This window comes from Microcebus murinus, chromosome 8 (genome assembly GCF_040939455.1).
Source record: "Microcebus murinus isolate Inina chromosome 8, M.murinus_Inina_mat1.0, whole genome shotgun sequence".
In the NCBI taxonomy this organism is placed as follows: Eukaryota; Metazoa; Chordata; class Mammalia; order Primates; family Cheirogaleidae; genus Microcebus; species Microcebus murinus.
In genome coordinates, this window is record NC_134111.1 from 96023339 (window position 1) to 96044442 (window position 21104).

Consider the following 21104-nt stretch of genomic DNA (forward strand, 5'->3'; position numbering starts at 1 on the left):
ATTATGTTAATGGAAGTAGCTAAAATGCAGTTATTGAAGATTAAACTAATTGCAATGTCAAAAATAACAGCAAATTGTTCAGGTAATTTGTTTTAGCAGTGGCTGTAAATGGGTGCTAACAGTACTAATTAGATTCATGGGGTTGTAGATGGCATTACTACACTTAAAACAATACAGGAATTTAAAAACCCCAACCATTTATTTGTTATTACAACATTTTGAAATCTAACTCCATTAATGCAATTATTCAGAATATTTTTAGCAGAGAGAGAGTCCCAAGTAATGCCAACAAAAGGCACTTTGAACCAACTATTCCTTCTTAAATAGGGTTTTCTCAAATGTCCTTTTTATATGTCATTGTCAGCACTAAAAATAGTTCCAACTCTGTGTCTCTAACCTAAGGCAGATTTTTAGTTTCACCCCTAAATGTCGTGAAGTGAGCAAACACCAGGGGAGGGTACTGCTTTATGGCACTGTCCAACGAGTGAAGCTCGGTCTGTCGCGAATGGTTTCATCTTACCTGAAGCACCTTTGGATCCTTTCTGACCCTTCAAACCGTGCAAGCCGTCCAGGCCGGGCAACCCAGAGGGACCTGAAATACACCACAGGCCTGTGACCCACAGGGAAGTCCAGCCGCTGGTACTCGCTCCGGCCACAACCCGTGGGCGCTACGGGCAGAGGGTGGCGGATGGGAAGGCGGGCGGATCCCGCCATCTGGACGGCATTATTGGAGGGGGAGGAATCCAGGCCCATGATCATTTAACACATTCATCTGATGGAGGTTTTCTGCCAAGACAGCTTAACACATACGTTTCTTTGCTTTTAAAGTACTGCTGTTGGTTTATGACAATATGGTGATCAGATAGGGTCTAGAATTACTGAATCGTGGCACAGTGACCTTGGATTTTATGGGAATAAAATCATCCCAGATGAGGAAAGAGACTGGATGGGAGCGAACCCAAGCCTCCGACCTCCCAGGCTTGGGGTCTTTGCCGCCCAGGGTCTCCAGGCTCTAATTTCCAGGATCTAGTCACAGAAATGCAGCGAGACAACAGGATTCCTGGTGCCCGAGGTGAGCTGAGCACCTGCCCTACCTAATCTTATCATGAGCACTGCCTCGGGAGCAACCGTGGCTGGAGCTCTTCTTTACAACTTTTTTCCAGAACCATTCTGATACCTTTTTACAGAAACTAAATTTATTTGGTTGTGATCACTGAAAATCTGGTCTCTGTCACTCAGCTAGGTTCCTGCCCACAGGTCTTGCCCGGTGACTGATGTGGGGATGAAGCTGCTCCTTAGCCCCGACCCAGCCTGGTAACCTTCCTGTCTCACTGGTGGATCTTCCACCAGTAGCTGTCCTTTCTCCTCCAAGGCTGAGAGCCTCATAGTGCACAGCCAGCCAGTCACTCAGTTTAGAGTCATACCTCTCAAATTGGGGATAACAATATGACTAAACACACAGAAAATGCCCCTCACCTACCCCCGAGACACCTGCACAGGGCTGTCCTGATCATTATGCCTGTCCCACACTGTACGACCATCATGTCTTTGGGTGACTGTCTCCTCCATGCGAGAATAAATCAGAATTCAAGCCTAGGTCCTATTAGTCTTTCTATCCCCACACTTTGCATAGCAGGTGTTCAACAAACGTTTGTTGAATGAATAAATGAGAAAATGTGAAGCGAGGGAGGTGAGGGAAAAAGCAATGAAAAGGAGTAGACTACAATTTCTACTCGTATGCCACATCTTTTTTTGGTAGATTCATAGAACAAATATGATTTAGAGGAATTAGAGGTATCCATTTACATATACAAAATTTAAGTGCTAATTATTATCTATTCATTAAAGCAAGTCCTCTGTGGACTTCTTATTAGAGGCTGTTACCGTAAGTTGATTCCATTCTGTTTATCATCAGCACTTGCAACAGACAGTTGTTATGTTCTTTGTACGATCAAAACTTTAGATTGGTTCAAATGAGCCGTATTCTCTTGCACCAGAAAAAAATGGGAAGGCATCTTTATTTTCCCTAAATCTTTTATTTCCTAACCACTTTTAACAGTTCTGGCTTAGTTTACTTTCCAATCCTCTTTCCTACTTTATGAGCCAACGTTTCAAGTTTGCACCAAAAGAACACACAGACCTTCTTCATCTGCCAAATCTGGATATTTATTGCAATCTATGTGAAATGATAATAAATTTTTTGAGGAACCACTCACTACTTCCATGTGTTTTGATCTCCAGCTTTAGTCCCCAAGATTGATGGCTTGGGGGACTTGGCTGGGGCGGAATGTCCCAGCTTCTGCCAACTCTCCACTGTCACATCAACACATCCAGATCCCGGGTTGTCACGGTCCCAGCCTCTCCCCATTGTTGAACTGGCCGACCCTTATCTGACCCAATGTTATCTTTCTAAATTGAATGCAGCTACATCTGAGCAGGGTTTTAAGGGTAATTTTTTCTTTTTACTGAAAGCTTTTTATCAGTCCCATCTCTAAATCAGAAAGTTGCTCATGCATAAAATATATACAGTGCAGATGAGAGGCAATTAGGCTAACAAAGCACATTTCTGGGTAATGAGGAATTTTTATTCACCTCTCTGGTCGTCCTCCTGCTTAACAACCATCATTTAAGGCTGCGTCGTGTCGCACTCTCGAGCCGGGATGCTCTCCCTCTGTCAGCGAATCTAATCTCCAGCCCAGCCATGACTGTGGCCGTCTTCTCCATCAGCCAGTGGCTCTCCGAGACTGGATTCCCACTCTCAGGCTGCATTTCGTTCTAAAGCCTGACAACACTAATCTACATCCCAGGCGCCTTTATACAGCTTTATACTTTTAACAGGATGACCAACACATCCCTGTTTGCCTGGGACTTTCCTGGTTTACCATCGAAAAGTTCCACATCCTGAGATGCCTGCTCAGGCAGGCCTGGGTGAAACAGGACAGCTGGTCATCGTCACTTTAAAGCTGATGGAGGAGAGAGAACTTTGTGACTATATGTAGCGGTTGAAAAACCTTGAAAGCGCTTGTCAGAAAAGATTCTGAAATAAGATTTAAATTTTTTAAAAAAATTCAGCAAATACATGAGTGCCTACTGAGAGCGTAAGATACGGTTTCCTAATGCACAGGGCATCAGTCCCCTAAATGCACCTCGTGACAGGTGCTGACAAGACAATGGGACATCCTGACTTGGCAGAACAGACAGGCAATGATACGGCGTGGTAAGTGCTGTGGGGGCAGGGTAGCAGGGGAACAATTTAGTTGTAAAAAGGGGAAAGAATGCATCTATGATTGTCATAGCTCTAAGGTGCATGGCATTTCTTTCCTGATAAGTCATCTCAAGGTCCTATTTTCTTACGAAATGTCTTAGGTGCCACCCGCCAAAATGTTCAATCCACGCTCTTAACAATTGCTGTCATGCTACAGATTAATTTCCATTAGGTTTCCATTATTCCGATCATATATTAATGCCCAACCACAACTTGGGTGTTTTCCTTTAAGAGGACATATGTACTTAAAAATTTAAATCTAGGAATCAAGCCATTTTTAGCATATGTTTAAGTTAAAGTTGAAATCTAATTGAACACAAGGCAGGACTCAAGATCCATATGGCTTGTTCTAGCAGAGCAAACAACTTTGAGTTCAGCAGCTGGTTTGTTCAAACAAGATAATCAGTCCCCCAGACTTATTTAGAACATACTTCAAATATTTAGTTTCTCAGTTCAAAGTGTTTCTGCTGGAGTGTGGTTCATTTTTATATCAGCATGATAAACTGCAACAATGGATTTATACTGTAGACACTTTAATTTTTAGGAATGTATTTAGTTGTTTTGTTTTTTTAAAGACTGGCTGTTCACTGGGCTGTCTGCAGTGAAACAGTGTCACTCTATGGCGAGGAAGCACAATTGCAACATCTGTCTGTAAGTGGTATGAAAATGTGGGTTGATACATTTATTTCTTCACCTTCTCTTTTTAACACACTCACTACTTCATAGCACAGAATTATTATGCAATTGGAGATTAATTTTTGAGTGGTTTTGTTACGGATCAAATTCATTAGCTAGTAGCTTGTTAATATCATGTCATAATGATATTATGTGATAAATGCAAACTGATTCAAGAGAAAGAAGAACCAATAAGAGCAAGAGCCTAGTCATTTTGTATACTGTTATGGCATCGACACCCTTGAAAATCCTTGCTGTTTTACTAAACAGGGAGGGTAGGAAGAAGTGGAAATGCAGTAGGAGTGATTAATAATGGCAGAGGTTTTCTTTGCTTCTTTACCAATTTTGTCTCCCAGAGACAAAAAAAGTATCAAAAGAATACCCCATGAGGGCTACAGAGATCGTCAGAGACAGGAAATGGCCACAATAATGAGAGAAACTTTTGATCATTTTGCTTGAAACTCTAAATTTATCATGAATCACTAGACTTCATATTACTTAAAATGTCAGTGAAAATGGAGAACAATACAAAGCTATCTCGTGTTGTGTTGGGAATTTTTCTTATCAAGTTTTCCGGCTGCATGGAAATACATGAGTGTACCAGCTCTTCAAAATAAATGGCTTCCCCCTCTGCCGAATTGCACCAAGTGATACACATCATACTACAACTTGATGAAAAACTGGAATTATTTCAAAGCTATTTGATGAGTGAAGAAGAGAAAGTGTGGGAAAATAGCACTTGGATTTTCAAAACAATAAAATGATTAATCCCAGAAGAAGGGGTTTCCAACTCTTCTGAGATGAGGTGCTTTTCATTTTACCAAAATTTAGTATATGCATGAGTCAATGAGCAAAGGCAGGCAGAAGGAGAATGGAGAAAAGAAGAGACAGAGAGAGCCTGGTTATAGGACTCTACCAAGTAAGGCTTGAACCATCAACTGTTGGTTGAGGTGAAGACCTCAACCTCTTAGCTACTAGCTCAGTTGTTCATGTTCTATTTGTCTATTCATTCACTTATTAATTTATTCATACCACCATCCAATACACTTTTTATGTATCTGCTGTGTGCTGAGGATATTTAAAAATTCCTTGCTTTTTAAAAAATCATATCCCAATACTTGGTGAGAAAGACCTCTAAACAAACGAATGTGATACAATATAGGTGCTATGCTAGAGGTATACACAGAGTACCCATGGAAAAAGTACTCTTTCTAAAGTGGAAGAAAAGGACTGAAGAGGGATAAATACCATAAATGAATAGGAGGGCATGAGGATGTGTTAATAATAAGTATTATATTATATTATATTATATTATATTATTATTATATCCAGACTTACAAACAATCCAATGTTACCTTTAAAGGCCAAGAAAGTCAACCAGAAAAACATTGTTCTTTATCTAGCAAAGATAATGAATGCTAATTACTATTATCTGTAGTATCTTATTCCTTTATCTTTCTTCCACTTATACCATTGTAAATATGTATTCATTTCCATATATATTTTTAATGTCTGTCTCTCCTATTAGATTGTGAGCTCCATGAGGGCAAGAATCATGTCTAGTTTCTTCAAACCTGTGCACCCTACTCCTACCACAGAATCTAGAACATAAAGGAAGCTTAACCATCTGTGAAGGGAATAAATGAATGGGCCTGAACATCACAGAAAGCACTGGATAAATGCCCTCAGAAAGGAGATGATAACACCACCATTCTGAATACTTCCCAGTGGAAGGCGGGTCAGGAGGTTAGAAGGGCACCCCCTGAGACCTGGGTGAGGAAGGGTAGGAAGAGGCCAGTGGCACCCCTGAGACAGCCATCGTGGCGTACCCAAGAGCAGTGCCACTCGCAGGTGCAAGACAGGCACCATGAATTTGCCCTTGTTGGGCTGGATCTGCTGATGGGGTGAGCTTCCTTTAGACTTACCTTTTGTTCCTGGAGGACCTGGCATCCCTGGGTCTCCCTGGAGGCCTCTTGGCCCAGGGTCCCCCATTTCTCCTGGATGTCCCTTCAGCCCAGGCATCCCCTGATCACCTGAGGATGACAGGGAGGTTTTTGAAGACACCCAGATGTTAAATGAGTTACATTCACTGGAAAAGACTCAGTATACTGTTCTCAATATATGAGTAACTGAGAACATTGCTTTATTACTTTTCCTTTCCACACCTCTTAACTCTAGGGAGAAAAACACACTTAAGGAGGAGAAGATACACTTCTGAATGAAGTTACCCATCATAATTTAAAACTTTCTCTTTTTTTCTAAATCAGCAGGAAAAGGATCCATTCAATCCTGTGCTGTAAGTATTGTATCTGTTTTACATCTAAACGAGAACAAAAATCCCAGCGTCCTGAATGGCAGGTGAAATGGAAAAGGCTACCCATGCAAGGCACTTTACGGGTGCTGTCTTAGTTTATTCCCAGTCACTCGTGACACCCAGTGAGACAGGACTAGCTTTACAGGTGAGGGGCAGGTAAGTTTAAGCAACCTGTCCAAAGTCACAGGAAAATGGCAGAGCCATATCTGAACCTAGATCTAAGTAAAGACTGGCTCTTTCTGATCCACCGAGAGAGAGGAGTGCTCAGGAAGTTTCCAGACTTCCTTTCAAGGTACCTGGACACCCCGGTGGTCCAGAGGAGCCAGGCAGTCCTGGCCTTCCGGGTGGTCCTCTGGGCCCTTGAACACCGGGCAGGCCCTGCTCTCCAGGGGCTCCAACGTGTCCTAAAGAAGGAAGGTCAAACATCTGAGTAGCTGCAGATTGCGCTTCCAGATGGAGAATCTGCAAAATCTCCAAATTCAGCCCTCACTATTCTCCATCCTTACTCTCTTATATTCAAATCGTTTCCATTGAAAAGGGAGAGAGCATTAAGGAACAATTAAATACAAAATGCCCATAATCCCACCACCTTAACACAATCTACCCTATGCACACACAGGCAAATAATACCCACGATTTTATATTCTGAGTGTTAAAATTAGTATTGTATCATAAGTAATTTTCCAAGTTTGTCATAGTTTTCCTATCATTTTTAGTTTACTGAGTCAATCTAAAATAAATTAATTCATCTAACTTTCTTCTACTATTGGCCCTTCAAATTATTTCTAACTCTTTGCTGTCATGCATCATGATCTTTACACATCTTTAATCAATTTTTTCTCCTATTAAATTATTTCATTAGGGAAAAATCCTAGGAATAGAATTTCTAGGTAAATAGTATACTTTGATTCTTTAATGCATTTTTAAATGTGAAGTATTTTAAAGTAAATCAGTCATCATGGAATTCCATTCCTAAATACTTCAGGAGGTAATTCTGAAAAATAACATTTTTCTGTGTTGCTGAAATAACATTATGACAGCCAAGAAAATGAATAGCAATCAGCCAATGTTCCTTCCATACTTGAATTCCCCTAAATGTCCCCTTAATGTCCTTTGCAGTTGGTTTGTCCACACTAGTTTCCATTCTAGAATCGCCTACTGCATCTAACGGATATGTTCCTTAAATTTTTAAAAATCTAAAACAGTCCCTTTCTCATGACAATGACTTGCTGAAGAGAACAGTTCGGATCTTCTCTCATCTTCTAGAACAGACCATTCAACATTTGGTTCTTGATACAGGTTGCAAATGGTTTGCAGTAAGTATGGCACCAACTCATAGCACCATATATGTAAGCCACCCATGGCTCCACTGCAAGAACAGACCAAGTTCTCCCTGAGGACTTCTTAGTTTGTTGGCTTGTTTTCTTACTAATTCAGTGAAGATAAATGATATTTCAAACCCTTTAAATTACATTTCTTTTACTACTAGAGAAGATTATTCCCTCATGTATTTACTTACAATTTATTTATTTATTTACAATTTATTCACATGAATTACGTACATGTATGTTATAGGATAAACCAATAGTCTGAAAATCACTGGTTGAATCTGCAAAAAGAATACATGGCTCTGGATTTGCAAAGCCATGGTAGGGACCTATAATCATTTATTATCGTACACAGGAAACCAGCCTATCTCTGCTATACCTCTTCCCCAATGGAATTTAACATCTATCAGCCTCACTAAGTATTATTTTATTTATTTATACTGAAAACCTTCCTGCAGTAAAGGTGAGACAGCATTATTCTCATCTCCAAATGGAAACATGGAAGCATTAAAAAATAAATAAATAAATAAATAAACCTGTCTCCCAAATGTGGGATTGTGTTAAGAACAGGACTTCTGAGTCAATCTGTCCTGCATTTTCCCTCTGAACTGACGGCAGAGTGGGCGGGACTAAGCCCAGCACAACTGTCTGTAATCCTAAAACAAGTTGCAGATCGGTGCCCTCCTGTGAGGCTCATTCTCATCCAATGCAGCTTTCTCCAGTCAATGAAAATACACATTTAAGTAAACTCTGTGCTGGTGAATAACATATAACATAATTTAAAAATGTCTATGCTGAAACCATGGCATATGGGAGAGGGAACAATTTCGATGGTGATAACCACAGGAAACCAGACAAATTAGGCAAATTTTCTGAAAAAGTCAGCTTGAGTGTAAAATAACTCAGGTTTATGATTTCTAACTTAAAATACTAGGCGACATCAAAGGCTCTCTCTTTGTACTCCTTTGAGCTTATGAAATCTTAGTATCTTTAGGGTCTACATAAAAGTGCCAATGAGTATAGAAAAATGTCTTCATGTTCTGCTGCTGCTGCTGATGACTGTACTTTACATTTGTATAGTAATTTTCAGTTTACAAATTCCTTTCAAGGTACCTCATTTGATCCTCAGAATAACCCTATAATATGCATAGGGCCAGTTTACGGGTGAGGAATCTGAGGTCAGAGGAGATACTCAACTTGCCAAGATCCCAAGCACAGTGACAACAGAGGTTGACTTTGAGCCACTGTGTTTTCCTTTCTGAGAATCCTCACTTTGGTATTTGGTATGAACTCCCATAAGGCTGACCTCAAAACTATTTTTCCCATCAAATGTACTCTTCAGTTATACATTCAGTTAAAATATTATACTATCTAAATATATTTGTCCATGTCAGAGGTAAAAGGCCCATAGGAAAGTGGTGGGAAAGGAAGTTTTTGCCACTGTACTAGCTTGTTGTTCTGTTAGACTTCCATTTTGGCAATCTTATGGTATAAAAACAAAGAAAATAAAATTTTCCTAATAGTTCCGCTCAGATATTCTTTCTGTTATATGAAATGAAACCTGGCTACTGCCAGAGGGAATTTTAAGGTAATATACAAAATCACTAATATGAGGTATTTTAATTTACAAGAGAGCCATCTAAATACAAACCTGGTTTCTAACCTGACACTATCAGCTGAATGCACTTGGGCATATCTAGTCATCTGTGCATGGACACTTGTTCTATCCATGCGATGGATGTCTCCCTGTGTCTGCATCTAGTACACTTGTCTGAGCAGAGGCTCTAGATAAATTTCTAGGAGTGGAATTCCCAAGTCAAAGGATATGCATATTTTAAACATTGATGCATGTTTCCCTGGGGTCCAGAAAGGGAGTACCAATTTATACTTCCAACATTCTTTGAAAGATAAACACATATCAGTGCAACCCAGCGCAGCAAAGAGTCCTTAGACTGTTTTCCCCTCTAGGGTCCTGTTCTGTAGGCTTCAACTCAGTGATTTCCCTTTTCCCAGGAAGCACAGAGCACCAGTGCCTCTCTTCTGCAGTAGATCACCTAATGTAGCCAGTGGTGGCCTCAACTGTTGGCAAGAACTCAATGGCACAGCACAATCCATTCTGAAGGATCCTACATTAACTGCTCTTGATAAACAAAATATTGTTGTTTTGAACAACTTAGCTTTCTTGTTGGTGATGAGGTATTATGTTTGCTTGGTTTGGTTTTTAGTAAATTAGAGTAAATTCAGTGAAAGCTCAACAATGGCATGCCTCACTTACATTCACATGTGCTTTTCTCAGTAGAAAGAAAGGGCTGGAATGACAGCTTGTGGCTGTATTCAGTGTGAGTGGTTATTGCTAATGCACCATTTTAAATTATAGACACTGCAGAATAGTCCAAATTTTAATTGCTTGCTATATTCCTTTTTGACTTTGTCTAAATCTGGGCATGCCTCAGGGAGTTTATTGTTGTGTCAACATCATCAGTTACATGAGCCATGATGGAAAAAATTGAGACTCTCTAGTGTATAATCCTAGTGTTCTTCTAGGCCAGGGATGCTATGACAGTGTTTATACATAATCCTTTGATATATATCTTAATGTGCAAAGGGGGGAGAAAATACTGAAAAAACCATTGCCAGCTAGAATGATAAAAGCAATTGCTCTATTCTTCAAACTAAATTATCCCTTTTTTTTCTTTAATAAGAAAAAGATGCAGCTATACCTTGACATCCAGGGCCACCTGGCTCACCCTTTGGACCAGGTGGACCAAATTGACTGGCAGGGTCACCTTTGTTTCCTGTAAGTGATAAAATGCATGTAACATTATTTAAGAAAATTTAATTTGGTATCATACGAGTTACTTAATAACTTTCATAATATCTGTCTTTATAGTCTTTCTTCAAACACTTCAGGAGAGTATTTTTTTAATCTTCTTTTTCCTAAACAAAGACAAATAGAAATATAGATGCAAGAAGTGATTTAAACATAATATGCATACCTATAACACACAATTTTATAGTTCATAACAATCATAGGAAATATAAATCCTGATAAGTTTGAGTCTTTAAGTCCCCCCCAAATTTTCAAATTTAGGTTTCTGTTTAGGAAATTCCTTGGCACTGAGTGACTACATCCTTATCGTATGTATTAGAAACAAAAAGCAGAAATTGTCACTGTTTGAGTTGCTGCAGTCACATTTCAAGCTCTCTTATAAGGAAGCTCAACTGGGTGTCCTTATAAAAATAAAATCACAAAGGCATACTTCATTGATCACTTGACAAGTGATACATTTGAGAGCCACTGTAGGCAGTGACTCCCACAAAGCTGTTGGACACTGCTGCATAATGCTTGAGACACGAGGACCCACGGTATAGTTGGGAGCCAGTTTCAAGTGAAAGACTCAAAGCGGAGTGGGAGGGGAGGACAAGACAGCTGATGGGGTTACAAGAGAATAGGAAAGGTGCATTAGGCCTGTCTTACAGCACCTGCCCACTAACACCTGCTTCTAAGGGGGTCCCACCTGCACCTTATAGAGGCACCTCTCCCACCTGATCCTACTCATAATCATGGTTAACTGATTGAGGGGTTGGAATCTGGTCCATTCCAGGACAGCCAGTCTTCCCTTGAGAAGTTGGAATAAAAAGTGAGAATCTGAGGTCCTTGGCTATTGGGGCAGAAATCAAAAGGATTATCATGAGTTGCCATGATGAAGAACATGTTGGAGTGCAACCCAACATCCAGAAATATTCAGAGAAGATAATGATTAGAGAGTGATGAAGCCAGTTGGTAGACAGGCAAGTGGAAAAGACCATGGGAGAAAGCAAGAAGCCATGGCTTGCCTAAGGGCTAGGTCGTTATGGTCTGGCAGAGCTGTCTCCTATCTGTGGGCTTCACAAGACATCTTTGACTCCAGGTACCTTGAGGTGCCTTTCAACTCCTTGAAAACATGGCCCAAGTACAAGTATGAAGGAAATGAGAAGAGGTGGTTTGTACTGTGAAAGAAAGGTAAACAGACTATAATAAATGTATAAGTAAGCGGAAGAGTGATTTCTGAACCTTGAAGCTATAAAATATCCAAATCAAATATTAAAACTTCTCTATTTGCAACCATTTCTGAAGAAGAAATCTAGATTCTTTCTGAATAAATGAGCATGCACAGTTCATGTTTCTTACAGCAATTATCATATTATTTATAGAATGTCTTTCAAAGTGGTGAGAGGATTTCAGGTGGTTCATTGATTAGTATCCTATATATTAAAGTTATTTATTTTAATTTATGTTAAAATAAAGTATAACTGCACATTAAACCTGTGAATTAACAGTAAGCAGAGTTAAGGCTAAGGTTTAAAAGGCAAATCATTTTAAATTAGATTTAAAGAAAAATATTAACCCAAGGGTATACCAAGATAGTAAAAATATTAAAAGTTTTATGCAAACATTGCAATTTAATATATTCTGATTTTTGTTTGCTTATTTGCCTGGATAAAGGGTTAATGAAACTTTTCTTTCTCTGAGGACTTTTTTGACCTCTGGTTAACTTTCTATTTCTATTTCCCTGAAAACTTGATAAGGGTATATCAGTTGTATTATAAGGCAACAACATTGTTTTTGGTACAAGACAGTCTGCAGCCTATTTTATAAATAAAGTGTTATTGGAATACAGCCACACTGGTTTGTTTATATTGCCTATGGTTGCTTTCATGTTACAACAACACAATTGAATAGTTGTGGCTGAGATGATATAGCCCACAAAGATGAAAATTTTTATGATCTGGCCCTTTGGAAAAAAAAATATTTTGCTGACTTTGGCTTATGGTAAAAATAAGGCAATTGCAAATGATATCTGGCTTTGGAATTCTTAACAGTAGGTGGGAAATCATGGCTCTGGCCTCCATGTCCCATGATTCTTGTAACTGGGGCTCTAAAAGCTGTACCTATGGAGTCCTTAGAAGTGCTACAGGCTCCTGTGGGACAGGGAGTTTATAAGCCAAGGTGGACACCACCCACCAATGTGGTTCAAGTCTCCTTGCACCAGAGCTGTTACTTGAGGGGCTGTGGTCACTCCATGGACAGCTGCTAGGACTTCTACAGAGAACGAAGACCTGATGAACCAGCAGGCATGCTGTTTTCTATCTTAAATCCCTGAATCTGAGTGACATATGTGGACCAAATGGCTTTTGAATGTTTGACTGTCTGGTAGAGTCTAAGAAGAGCCCCTTGGATGTCCAGTTTCTTTGCACTTTGCTTATCATGCAAAAGATGTGTGCTCACAATGTTACAAACACCCAGGACTATAAATTTGACAGATGGCTGCTATATTTCCAAACCATACCTTTAGGTCCTTTTGCTCCATCAATTCCTGAAAATCCAGGGGGGCCTGGAGAACCTGGATCACCCTGACAATTTAATGAAACAGAAGATGACTTTAATCTGATTTCAAGTACAAATGGCACATGCATGACACCATCCAGTTATAACTTTCTATAACCAAATTTGTTTTTAGAATTTGCAGTGGTAATGAAAATTGAATTACATTTCAAGCATCCTACTACACATGTCTAGTTTTTAAAAGTTGATAAAACCCCAGCATTAGAGCTATCAGTAGCAACAGGTAGCACCCCATTCTCCATATTTGGCTTCAAAACAGTAATTGCATTACATTACTTGAATTTAAAATCTTGAATGAACAAGTTGATACTAAATAAAATATTATTAGAAGTCACATCGTACTAAAGACTTTAGAAATCCATTTTATTCCAAAAGATGGATAGTATATTATCCATAAATATTATATATTTTCCAGAAGTATAATGTAGGCTACTACATTGGTTGTATTAATTATACCTCCTGGCTTCTGAAGGGGTATTTTACTCATGATTGTGAAGAGCAAATATATTTAAAGCAAAATCTGTGATATTTGTGGATGGACCTGGAGAACATTATGTTAAATGAAACAAACCAAGCACAGAAAGACAAATCTCACATGTTCTCCCTCATATGTGGGAGCTAAATATTAAAAACAATTGATCTCATGGAGACAGAGAATAGAATGATGGTTATCAGAGGTTGGGAAAGGTAATAGGTGGGATAAAGTGGAGATGGTTAATGGTTATAAAAATATAATTAGATAGCTAGAATGAACAAATTTGATAGCACAACAAAGTGACTATAATCAACAATTAAGTTAGGGTATACTTTAAAATAACTAAAAGAATGAAACTGGAATGTTCCTAACACAAAGAAATGATAAATGCCTGAGGTGATGGATACCCCAATTACACTGATTTGATTGAATTGTGTTGTATGCCTGCATCAAAACGTCACATGTATCCTATAAAGATATACAACTATTATGTACCCATAATAATTTTTTTAAACATATGTGATATCTGAAATTGGATAGGAAGGATTAGAAAACAGAATTTGAGTGATTTTTCAGGATTACTTTTCATGCCAGTAAAGCAGCCCACACAAAGCAAGTCTGTACCCGGTTGTTTGAGGCAGGCTGGGGTATGTGGATTAGGATGTAGTCATCCGTGTTAAGGGAACCGGGCACGAGCACTACTCAGACACTTAAGTCACAGCACGGCCTTCTAGAAGACTCCCTTCTTCCCTTGTGCCACCCCTTGCATTTTAACAGTCGGTGAAAGGGCGATGCTATACATACAAATTACGACACCTCGTGGACATCGTAAGAGCAGAAAGGTTTTATTATTTCTTCCCTCCCAAAGCAGTAGCCCCTTACCTGGTCACCTGGAAATCCCGGAAAACCAATGATCCCTCTTCTCCCAGGTGAGCCTGGGGGACCTGGGGGGCCGGGAGGCCCTGGCTGCCCGTGTCTGCCAGGTTCCCCCCTGTGGAATCCAGGTGGTCCAGGCCTTCCCAGCTCTCCTCTTCTTCCTGGCATCCCGGGACTTCCTTTATCACCTGATGAGGTTGGACGTGTTACTAAGCACACTTTGCTGAAATCTCCAGCTAGGCGATAGGCAGGCCGAGGAAATTGGTCCTACTTTTTTAGGAGATGAAATCAAAGGTACTGGCAATCCCGATCCCTGCTCTCAGCTGCTTCACAGCCGTCTCTGGCTTCAGCGACCTCACTGTGAAGGGAGCTGCCCACGAATACATTCGGAACTCCCAGTGGTCAGAGGGAGCAAATGGGAGCACTTGCTTCAACACATTCATTTTACAAATGAGGGAAACTTGCCCAGAGAAGTTAAAACATTTGTCCCCTAACAACTAATTAAGGGGAGAGCTGAGATAAGAACCCAGGCCGCCTGCAGATTGAGTCTGAACTTGGGGGAGAACATAAGTGTAGTGGTCAAAGTCCTTGCTACGCAATGTTGCCGTGGACCAGTGGCATGGCACGGGGGCACTTGTGGCTGCCCGGACCTGCTGCTTCACAAGACCCCGAGTGGATTCGCACCCACATTGAAGGTGGAGAGGCAGTGGTCAAAATGACCAGGACACTTACACTTACTGTGCTATTCACTTTAACTACCAAAAACAGATGCTTTAAACCTGGAGCCAGTATTTTATGTACAGCTCAGGTTGATCCTAGTTTGGAATATCCAAATCTATACATACATATAAACTTTGGCTAAGTTTTAGCATAGAAAAGCAAAATAATAATAATAATAATAATGTACCACAAGGTTTATCAATGGTTCATTTACATCTAAAAATGACCTTTCCTAATCTCGGAGTGTTGGAAAAATCACCTAATACATTCATGTGCTTGAATGATCTGAAAAGATATATCATAAATGCTTACCTCTTTCTCCTGGGAGCCCATCATCTCCAGGAGGTCCAGTTTCCCCAGGGTTCCCCTTTTTGGAAATGATGGCCATCTCTCCTTCATCTCCGGGAGGTCCTCTTGATCCTTTAGATATTAATTATGTGAGAACAAAACAAACGGCAGCTCCACACGTGGAATTCATCTGTTCTCACACTTCACTTCCAGTTTACAGATCCCCATTTGACCTCCTAAGCTGTGTTCGTGTTTATAGATCGCACAATGTCAAGATCATCGACTGATTTCCTAAAGGAAGGACCATGCCTTTTACATTCCTGTCCCCACCTGTCCAGCCACAAAGTCTGGGGTTCCGTGACTGCTTGGTGAATGTTTGCTACATTCAACCAAGCTGGGCAGAGTCTTCAGTGAGCTAAGATGGGTTTGAAAAGTTCCAGTCTATAAAAATGTCTTCTTCTCCTGTAAAACTTCAATTGCCCATCTCACATTTCCAGTTCCATACCTTCCCCTTCCTAACCACCCTCTTCTTCCTTTCCTTACACTTATCTCAACGTGGTTCCCCACACAGAGACTTCCAAAAGGTAGGAAGGGTGACTCTTTCTGCCAGATTTCATACACACTGTCCGGCTGTAGCAGTGTGTTGCAGTGGGCTCATTCCAGCTTGGCGAGAGCCAATTACTAACAATGCAAGAATTTTGTGAGCCAGTTACTAACCTTAAATTAGCCATGGTGGGGGTATTTATGCCATGGTAGGAGTATTTACACTACAGCAATCAGCAAACCTTACAAACCAGGGGTTTTTTTTCTTTTTTAGATTTTAAAGAACTGGTTTACTAGCACATCACTGGCATTAATCCAATGTTTAATTTTTAGTGGAATAATTGTCTAGTAGCATAATAATAGCAAACATCACTTATCTAAGCTAGCAAAGAGCGATTCTTTTATGCTTTGATTCTACATAAATAATTTACAAGCTAGTAAAACAAAAAATAATAGTAGAATCAATCAACTAAGAAGAAAAGGTAATTTGAATTAAATATGAGGCTATTTGCCCAAAAGGCTTTATGGGCAAAATCCTTGTTTGTAGAAATTGTCTAGCATTTCTTCTCAACACTGGAAATGAAATGTTACCTTCATCCACAGCAGCCTCAGGGCTAAGGGCTAAAAATGAGCATTTAGCAGGGATGGCCACGGAACATCTAAAGCAGTGGTCTTGAAACTCCTATTTTTTATGGTAATAAAAAGTCTTCCTTTAAATGAAGCTTGGGGGAAACTCAACTCACGGCCCAGATGGAAGTCGATTCCTTGTAGTTCAGAGGTTGGAAACTACAGCCCACAGGCCAGATCCCTCCTGCTGCCAGTTTTTGTGCAGCTCATGAGATATGAGCGGTTTTTACACTTTTAAATGGTTGGAGGGAAACTCAAAATCAGATAATATTTGGTTACATGAAAATTATATGGAATTCAAATCTTAGTATTCATAAATAAAATTTTGTTGAAATTTTTAATTGTATGTTTATTTATGAGTTGTCTATGGCTGCTTTCATGCTTCAAAAGCCAAGTTGACTAATTGTGACAGAGACCAGATGGCCTGCCAAACCTGAAACAGTTATTATCAGGCTTTTTACAGAAAAAGTTAACCAGCCCCTGTTCTAATTGAAACAGAGTTTGGGGGACAGAAGCTCTGCCTGTACCCCGTTCCTGACAGTAGAGAAAAGTTCTCTGAAACCCTAAAGCTATGAGTCAATGCATCAAGTACTGCTTGTTAATTTTTTTTCAATTAATAAAACAATTCATTTCCCATAGTTATATATAATAATATTGAGAGGTAAGGAAAATTAACTTTTTAAAAAATTCTAAACCAAACATCATATAACTAAAAGGAAAAGGAATCCATGCTGCAGAGTAGTCCCATTTCACTTCTGGGAGATATTTATAGGTTCCGACCAAATACTGAAAACCAACGCGTGTTGGATCGCTGCGCTGTTACTTACCTTTGGCACCCCTCAGTCCCTGGTCTCCCGGGAGGCCAGGACAGCCCTTCTCTCCGAGTTCTCCCTTTCTGCCAGCTTGTCCCTCCGCACCAGGCTTTCCTCTCTCTCCTGGAAAACCCTGGAAACCAGGCAGCCCCTGGTGTCCTGGTGAAATGGGAACATGAATTTTTAGGAAAACATTTTAAGGGCTAGTGTGGTTTTTGTATCTGCGATGGCCCTTGTAATTCATTAAAAGAGGGAAACTGCCGCCTAACTCTGAGTTTGTATTGAAAGTAAACAACAACTGTCAACCTCACTGCATTTAGTAGCTGTGCTCTGCTGCCCAGCCCTCAGTTTCCTACCCTACAGACCTGAAGTGAGGCATTGATGTGTCTGGGTTCTGATCCCAAATGATTTAAGAGGACAAGAGTGGGGCTGGGGGGGGGGTGGCACCCAAAGTGAAATGGGTTACCCCAGACTCAAGGACTTTATCGGTGCTACCTGGTCCTTTGGGCTGGAGTGTTTATGGGTTCTGAGGACCTAACACCCTCAACTCCCTTTTCCTACTAATCTACACCAAAACATTCCGCCACCGGAAACAGCAATATAGAGGAAGAGAAGAAGAGAGATGTTGTTAAGGGAAGGACAAAGTCAGACAACAGTAATCTCTGTTAGTATGGTCATGGCAACAAGCTTCACTTGGATTCCAAGTTTATAAAATGGGAGGAAATAATGGAAAAGCACTACCTACCCTTCGGGCCCGGAAGACCAGGGAGTCCGTCATCCCCAAAGGGGCCTGGGATTCCTGGGGGTCCCGGAAGTCCACCTGCACCTCTCAGTCCTGGGAGTCCGGGGAGACCCTTCATTCCAGCTGGTCCTGGGGGTCCCATGTCTCCTGGCTGTCCTTTCCAACCCGGGGCACCTGAGACAAACCACAGTGACAATGGTGCGTGGAAGCTCAACACCAGCTTCACACACAGGCAGGAAAAGAGCACTCACGGTAGCTTCAGTGATGTGTGCAACAAAATAAAACAGCATTTGCCAGCTAAAATAACAGTAGCAACTTTCCATCAGCCTAAGAATACATTTTTCTGGATGCTATAAAAAGAAGGGCAGATCAGTTGAATAAATATTTCTCAGTAGGGATGAATGAAGATTCTGAAGATTTTTTTTTTCTGTGTTCTTGAGTTGTTTTTCAAGAATTATGGAGAACTTTTAAGTGGAAAATAGGGATGAATATATTTGTTTTTACTCTTGCTGGGGGAGGGATGGAGGGACTAATAGAAGAAAACTTTCCAGGTGCTTCCTGAAGCTCTGGCCCAGTGAACTTCAGTCAGGCCATCACGTGTAATAAGAGAATTGTAGTAACTAGAGCAACATTATCTGGTATCATTGGTGTTGAAAATATGGCTGTAGGGGCAAGTTTTGCCCCAAACTTGCTCTAATTTTTCAAGTGGGCGTATTCCTACATTTGAATAAAAGAAATAAAATTTAAACAACAGAGTCAACTATCTGAATAGTGGAATGAAGATCATACTGGAAATAGACCCTACAGTCTGAAGTATCCCCTTGAAATTCATATATTGCAACTTAATCGCCAATGTGGTAGTATTAAGAGGTGGGGCCTTTTATAAGAGAGATTATGAATAAGATGAATGACCTTATAAAAGAAGGATGAAAGAGCTGTTTGCCCCTTCTGCCACGTGAGAACAGAAGGTGCCATTTATAAGGAACAAGTCCTCACCAGACACCAAATCTGCTCCCATCTTGATCTTGGACTTCCCAGCCTCCTAACTGTGTGAAAAAAAAAATTTCTGTTGCTTATGAATTACCCAGTGTAAGGTATCTTGTTATAGCAGCCCAAATAGACTAAGACAGCCCCCTCAGCACCTGTGTCGGGAGACATGCCTTCATGGGCCTCTCATGATCCTATGTCTTGCTGAGTATGCCAAGAATGCAAAGTCCTGATGCTCTTTACCTGGGCAATTTCTCAAAGTTGTGTTGGTAGCAAGCAAACTTGACAGATGATATAGAATTTCCCCCAACACAAAAAAGCAGGCTTTCTCGCAGGCTAAAGTGGTAGCTCCCAGGCTCAGGGATCCTCTCGGATGATGCAACCCACTGTGTGTGTGGTGTCCAGCTAGCTCCACTTACATGGCCCCACCAGACTTGGGTGACATGAGGAAATGATGCAAACCAGCATGAAACTCATGAGTAATAAATTTCTTTTTCTCTGACCTAGGACTCTTGCTTCTTCCAACATCCATAAAAGAGCAAGAGGTGAGCTTATTGATTTGTAAGTAGGGTAGACCCCAGGGCTTTTATGGTTAGATACCTGCTGACACTTACCTGGACTACCTTGAGCCCCAGGGTGTCCTGGTTGCCCTGGTGTCCCTGGAGCGCCTCTTTCACAGGCATGGCCGGGTGGACCTGGGATACCTGGAAACCCAGGACTCCCCTCTCTGCCTGTGGGGCCTTTGAGACCTGGGAATCCAGGAACACCAGCTGCTCCTGAAATGATACAATGCATCCATGACATTCATGGCATGAAACTATACAGATGGCCTACAACAAATTGTTCATGCATCTCAATACTAGAAGTTAACATTTTGATCCTGAATAGTGCTCATATGGGTTAAGTCTCTGAATGGATTTTCTTGTCATAGATGTAGTGAGCACCAAATGAGTGGAAAAGCCACACATTGCTAAGTGAGTTACTGGCTAAGGATATATGGACTACAGAGAAGTTGCCTATGCAAATAAGAAACCACTTGGCTCTTCCTGATTTTAATTAACCTCTAACTTTGCAGCAGGCTTTATGCCAAATTTCTACAATACTTACAAGCCAGTTCACACTGTATGAATTTGCATTTTATAAGAGATTTTATCACTTGCACTCTCAAATTTCTATTTATTGGAGAGACAGTGTCATCATCTTCAGAAAGAAAAACAAATCAGCCATAATTTCACACCCTAACCCAAAAGTTGATTTTATTTTCCTATGTTTTCTTTGTATTTTGGTCCATATGTTTACATTTAAAAAATAGCAATCACAGCGCACATTTAGATGTTGGGTTACTTCAGATTGCAAATTAATCCACAAATGTTTTCCATTTTGCTGTAGTCTTTACAAATATGATGTTAATTGCTAATAGTTGAATAAGTATTCTTTTGAGTGTGTGTGTGTGTGTGTGTGTGTGTGTGTGTGTTATTTAACTCTCTTTGCTGTTTCCAATTATTACCTCTACTGTGGATAATACTACAAGAGTATTTTCATATCTGTAACCTTCTTTGGTTAAACACTTCCCTTAGATACATTTTTCACAAGTGAGATAGTGGGTTTACTAGGTCAAAATTATTTTTAATGACTCACATAATGTATTATCTTGTTGCTTTCCAACTAATTGTTTCTTTGTACATGAATATTTTGACCTAAAAACTACCATGCAATCTCCTTGAGAGCAAAGATATGGCTAATTCCCCTCCTTCCCTCCATGTCCCCTGCAACTAATGTACTCCAGCCAATACCTAATAAACACTAGTTTGCCCACCATTAACAAAGAGCCAGGACAATGTTTGCAAACATCGGTCTGTGGTCACATCTTGATTACCATCACCCAGGGGCTCATTGACATTCATAATGCTGGCCCCACCGCAGATGTAAAGAATCACAATTCCTGAGACTAGGGTCCCAAAGACTATCATTTTAATGATACCCTTCCCACAGCCCCAGGGTTATTTTTAAGTACATTAAAATCTGAAAAACTCCACTGTGCTCCCAAAGAACCCTTAGTGATTTCA

The 21104-nt window shown here is 40.3% G+C and overlaps 1 protein-coding gene across 2 annotated transcripts in view; it reads right to left on the reverse strand.

Annotated features, from left to right (window-relative positions):
* Positions 1-21104, reverse strand: part of COL4A4 (collagen type IV alpha 4 chain) — a 119589-nt gene that overhangs the window by 21578 nt on the left and 76907 nt on the right. For both annotated transcript variants that reach the window (XM_076005995.1, XM_076005994.1), the window contains exons 29-38: positions 19653-19814; positions 18055-18225; positions 17325-17468; positions 15352-15459; positions 14326-14507; positions 12913-12976; positions 10303-10377; positions 6551-6658; positions 5866-5973; positions 521-592 (exon numbers count right to left, since the gene is read on the reverse strand). In XM_076005995.1, coding sequence (XP_075862110.1) covers positions 521-592; positions 5866-5973; positions 6551-6658; positions 10303-10377; positions 12913-12976; positions 14326-14507; positions 15352-15459; positions 17325-17468; positions 18055-18225; positions 19653-19814 — 1194 coding nt within the window. The remainder of the gene's footprint in view (positions 1-520; positions 593-5865; positions 5974-6550; positions 6659-10302; positions 10378-12912; positions 12977-14325; positions 14508-15351; positions 15460-17324; positions 17469-18054; positions 18226-19652; positions 19815-21104) is intronic.